Below are 5,440 nucleotides of genomic sequence, written 5' to 3'. Positions count from 1 at the left end.
TAAAAACAGAAAAAACGGACGAATAAGGCAAAAATTTCGATAAGAGAAAAATTAGGCAAAAAAAATTAAATTATACTATTTAAGTGTCTTAAAACAATTATAAACTGAGTTTGCCGCAATCAACAGCGCATAAAAAATAACGCAACATCCAATTGCAACAAAAAATGTAACCCCAGACACTGCAAGCTTGCAAAAGAGGACAAAACCGTTCAAAAAAATTATCTGAAACGGCGAAATCACAAAAGTACCTCAAGATTGCATATATAACACTCATAAATGATTGAGATGGTCAAAATTGCGCTCAAACATAATTGCCCTCAAACTAAATTGAAAATATGGTTTATAAAAAGCCATTTAATTGAGAAAACTCAAATAAAAACACTGCTTCGAAGAAGCCGCACGTGGTCAAAATATTTCGCTCACTTAGCAATTTTTTTCGACACCTTTTTTTGTCGATCTCTCAAAAACACGATATGAAAGAAAATAAAGAAAATCACTCTAATAGTTAATTTAGCGTTTGACCTAAGCTCTTTAGTTTTATCGTGGGGCATTGACATTCACATCGTGTTTCAAAAACGAGTCGTAAAAAAGACAGAGCACATACTTTCCAAATACTTTGGATTGTAAAAGAAAGCGCCTGAATAATAGCCGTTGAGAGGCTGACAGCGGCTATTAAACAGCCAGAAAATTCAAACACCCGGTGATTTAACTAATTAAATTAAGATAAGAGCTGAATTGCAGTCCGACCCCAAATCATATATTGATTTTTTTACTGTAAAAACTTACTACAACCAACACATTCGAAAACTGTTCTTTACAATAAATGAGAGATGAAGGCCATTAGGCTACCTTCAATTTTGCTCACTTTGTTCTGCTTATTGTCTTCCAGAAAAGTGGCAAAAAGTTTGAGGAGTGTATTATTAAACAATTGTCAGTTATTTACAACCAAAACTGTTTGGAAAGCTCAACTATTCATAGAAACGATATTAGTGTAAACGAAAAACATGGTACTCTGAAGTCTTTTTCAAAATGTTTGCTTCTCGATGAAAAAAACTTAAATGTTCTTTCAAACCTTTTTTAAGCTCAATATTTTCATTAATCCCATTTGACTTTAAAAATTTTTTTCCATCTGGAAGTTTTTTATAAAAATTAAACTGGAGACCTAAGATCCAATTATAAGTTTGAGTTTAGCGATTGATTGTGGCTGCGAGGACAAAATTAGCTTACAAAATTTTATGTAATCTGAGTTGCTCAAAAAACCCTTCTAATGTTTTTCAACTCTCAGAGAATATAACAGATCCTTTTGAAATCCATTTTCACTATGACTAGCATCATTCTCTTCTCCGAATTAAATTAAAACCACGGCACAATTTTTAAATTAAAAGGCAAAAGATTCATCTAATTTATCGCGTTGAGATTTAGATAACTCAAAGAAAATGTTCCCTTCTTGTGTACTTCGTTTTCATCGCAGAACTTGATACTGAAATAAATCTAATCAATCAAAATGACTCACAGGCGTACGTTCTCCCTCTTGAATTTTCATTTTGAGTTTTCAAAACTTTGGTTAACTGATTCGCTCAAAATCACAATTACTAATTTGAAATATTTGTTAATTTGATAAATTTAGCGAAATGTGAACGCGAGAATTTTTTTCAGGCTGGCACCTGCATTTACTTAGAATAAATTGGAAGTTTATTCGAGACTGCTATTCAAACTTTTCTTCAAGACTTCCGCATAAACTTTGTTCATACGGGAAGGTAGGTACACGATGGATGAGAACAAAAATTGCAAATTACTTCTTATTTTTAAAAAAAGTTTCACACCTCGTTTTATTACGGAGAATGCTTCTATTCTTTACTACGTTGTCTTTTTTATTCAAGTGCATAACTATGTTCAATTCAGAAATCCGAATAGGCTTCTTTTATAACTATTTCAATTCTTATTGATGTGTTGGAACAATATGGAACAAACATTACCGATACTCCCTGCTTTCCGAACTATGAGAATTTACACCCTCGGCAGAGCAATAATAAAATAGTCCTCCAACTTATGCTGTCAACGTCTTCCACAAACGCAATTAGGAAGGCAAGCCTAGTTACACTCAATTGAAAGATGTTCCCAAAAAATCAATTTCAGGTTAGATCTCATCACTCAATTACACGCTCTACACAGCATTAGGGAATCCACGTAGTAATCACTTCTAACAATTTCAGTTCAATCCATCGAAGTATTTTTTACGTAGTCTTTATGACGTGTAGTCGGTTCCAATTGTAACAGGTGACATTGAGCAACAAGTAATGAGGACTGAATCTATAGTTGGTAGGTTGAGTAGATTTGTGTCTACAACCTTCGGCCTCTTCGTCCGTTCTTCCTCCTTGTCGAATCGGTGGGAATAGGGGTAACGTCCTCTGAAATAACAGGGATTTCTTTCAAATAACATTGTCCAATACGCAAATTCGACACGCTGCGAATACTTAAAAAACAGGGAATTGAACATACCAACTTCCTTTCGATCATGTGTTTTTAATGTTTAAAACTTTGAGGATCTTAACAGGTTGATGTCTTCGTTCAATTCCGTTTCAAATGCATAAAATGAGTACGCTAAATTTAAACCAAGGTCAACATTTGTTTGGCACGACTATTCCCAAACATTCATAAGACTTATTCAGAAAAAGATAACTTATTGACTTGACAATTAACTACTTATCATGACTTTAGTGATCAACAGATTAGCAGTTTAATTAATCAATTATCAGCTGTCCGTTTCTTCTCTTCACAACAAGAAGTAGGCCTCTTTTACAATTTGCTTTTGTTCTCCCCACTTTGCTCAGGTAAGAACAAAAACTTGTGATTGGAGAATTAACATAGCTAGAGGGCTTTCTTCTGGATACATACTGTTGTTTAACTCCAATTGCCATTAGCAGAAGTCGCCAGTAAAAATCAACAAATTTTAAAGCTCAGTATAGTATACTTTCCGTCAACTAACCAATTCTGCCTATTTTGATTCCAGATCTGGCCAGCGCCCTCAGTGCACTTTGTGCTCCTGGTCCAGGGGTCTTTGTTCTGACTCCCCCAGTGGCCCTTATCTTCACATGCACAGCCGTGATTCCTCTCTCTTTGATCAGGGCGGCCACGTCTTGTGCTGCCAACATGGCTGCGTAAGGTGATGCCTCATCTCTGTCCGCTTTCACCTATCCCAACATATCACCAAATTTAAGGAAAAATTCCCAAGTTCGAAAAGATTTCCACAATGGTTAATGATGTACCGGTTTTCGCTCTATGGAGCAAAATCGTCATATGCACTCATATGTGTTTGTTTGCTTCATAATTACGTTTCCTGAAACGCAGCCTATCGAATTGGACAACTTAAGTCACAATTGTTGGGCAGAAAAATGAAAAAATATCAAAACAAAAATCAAAGTGATCGAAACATCGAATAGATCTAGGTTCCATACTTTCAAGTGAAAATTAGAGATGCTCTGATTGAATTAAACCGCTCATTAACTTTTTGACAGTCAGATTTTGTCGCCGGCATCTTTCTTACCTTCATACCACCAGTGACACGTGCGAATGTCTCCCTTCCTGACAGATCAGTGACGTGTACGAAAGTGTCGTTGAAACTGGCGAATATGTGTGCTACTCCGAACACGTTCTCACCCTCTGCTACCTGAGGACCCAGGAACACTGGCTCATCCTGCTTCTTCACAACCTTTTTGGTAGGCATGATCAAGATCTGAAAAGAGTGACATCAAGGTTCTGGTTACTGACCTGCTATAACAGTTGTTGTTTTCATTAGACGGCAGGGGAAAATTATCAGTGTTTCTAAACTGGGAATGATTTCCCCAACACGAGGGAGGATGTAAGCATAGGTTATCGAAACATAATAACTGCGCTTTAAAATGTTAATTTACGCTTACACAGCAGTATATTGTCCTTTATACTATAACGTTATCCATATTCAGTAGTTTCGGTGAATCGCCTACTTCGAGACTAGTAAGGTAAGGATCTTAAAAACTGCTCAGCTACTTTCTGCCCTCGGGTTTACAACCAGTGAAGTCGCTGGTCAAACAAAAAACGATGACGAAAAATCGGTAGTAAGAAAAACCGCATAAAAAAGACCTACAGGACTAATGTTATTGATACAAACTTCGTTCCAAAAAGCTAAACATAGTTTGAGAGAAATTGTAAATGCAACCAAATTTCGTGAAAAAATGAGATGTGAAAAAAATCCATTTCAACGCCAAAAAGAAATTAAACCTGAGTCAAAATCTTCCCAGCGTCACATTTCTATCTTGATAAAAGCCTACTACTAATATACCTATTATTATGATACGAATGCAATCTAGGGTACCAGTTAAAAACGGCAATAACCACCTGTATCTCGCCAAAATTACCCGCGAATTGCTGCGCTGTGCGACAGCTACAACAACAACATCATGATAAAAGAAATGAACAACGTTCTCTTAATCAACTATTTCTTACCAGTTCAACTTAAATATTAGCTGCTTTTAACTAAAAAACATAACCGACTAAACGACGGAAGAATTGCTCTTGAACGACTTGTGGGAGCTCTAATTGATTGCAGCCTGCTTCAGTCGGGGGGGGGGGGGCTAAATGGGACTAAGAAGTTCTATAGTGGGCTTCAAATAACCACATTATAGGTTAACATATACCACTATTAAGATTTAAAGTAAAAAATGACACCAGTTTCGGCGCACTTTTCAGTTGACTTTTAGTATTAAATTGCCGCCAATTGAGTTCAGCTGCTTGAAATTGTGATTAAGAGGGAATTTTAGATCACGCGAAATGCAAAAAGTCAAGGGCGTAAAAGTCACTCGAAAAGTCAAAATTGTCAAGCGAAAATTTTGCGTTAAAAGACACACACGTTTACAATAATTGCTATGAACTACGTTCAAGAGCAAATAAAAATAGTTGTAGGGTGTAAAAACATGATTAAAAAATCCAAACATAGCAAACGGATTGCCGTATAATAAAATAATGCATCTTTAACACCTAAATAGAAACACGCACGTAATAACAGAAAGTACCGTCGGTTAGAATTAGAAAAATTGTTTGCCACATTTACTAATATTTCCTTACAATACACCCCTAAATGGGTTCATCACAATCAAAATCGTTCAGTAATTGAATTTAGTTTCAATTTCTAGCTTATGTGTCATTTTAAATTTGAACACAGAGCCCCGAGAACTTTTAACCCCACGAGTACATAAATGGATTGAGAGAAATGAATTTTTGCCAAAAGGCTTTAGAAGTCGCAAAACAAAACATGAGAATTTACTCACGCTTACCTTGCAGACAGCAAAACGGTCCATCTCTAAGTCAATTTATTTCTTCAAAAAAAACGGCTTTTATGAGAATAATTACATTAAATAAAGTGAGGTTTCCCGGTCATTTCCTAGATAGAATACTCAGACAAAGA

The 5,440-nt window shown here is 35.8% G+C and overlaps 1 protein-coding gene across 1 annotated transcript; it reads right to left on the bottom strand.

Moving 5' to 3' along the window:
- Nucleotides 1-2,113: 2,113 nt before the first annotated feature.
- On the bottom strand, nucleotides 2,114-3,753 carry LOC142357413 (small ribosomal subunit protein uS11-like). The gene is made up of 3 exons (XM_075409050.1): nucleotides 3,545-3,753; nucleotides 2,987-3,191; nucleotides 2,114-2,408 (listed from the first exon to the last, which is right to left on the bottom strand). Exons 1-3 carry the CDS (start codon nucleotides 3,722-3,724, stop codon nucleotides 2,341-2,343), a joined length of 453 nt encoding a protein of 150 aa, XP_075265165.1. The 5' UTR covers nucleotides 3,725-3,753; the 3' UTR covers nucleotides 2,114-2,340.
- Nucleotides 3,754-5,440: the final 1,687 nt, after the last annotated feature.

This window comes from Convolutriloba macropyga, unplaced genomic scaffold (genome assembly GCF_964194025.1).
Source record: "Convolutriloba macropyga unplaced genomic scaffold, txConMacr16.3 SCAFFOLD_2030, whole genome shotgun sequence".
In the NCBI taxonomy this organism is placed as follows: Eukaryota; Metazoa; Xenacoelomorpha; order Acoela; family Convolutidae; genus Convolutriloba; species Convolutriloba macropyga.
This window is presented reverse-complemented; position numbering and strand designations above follow the sequence as displayed.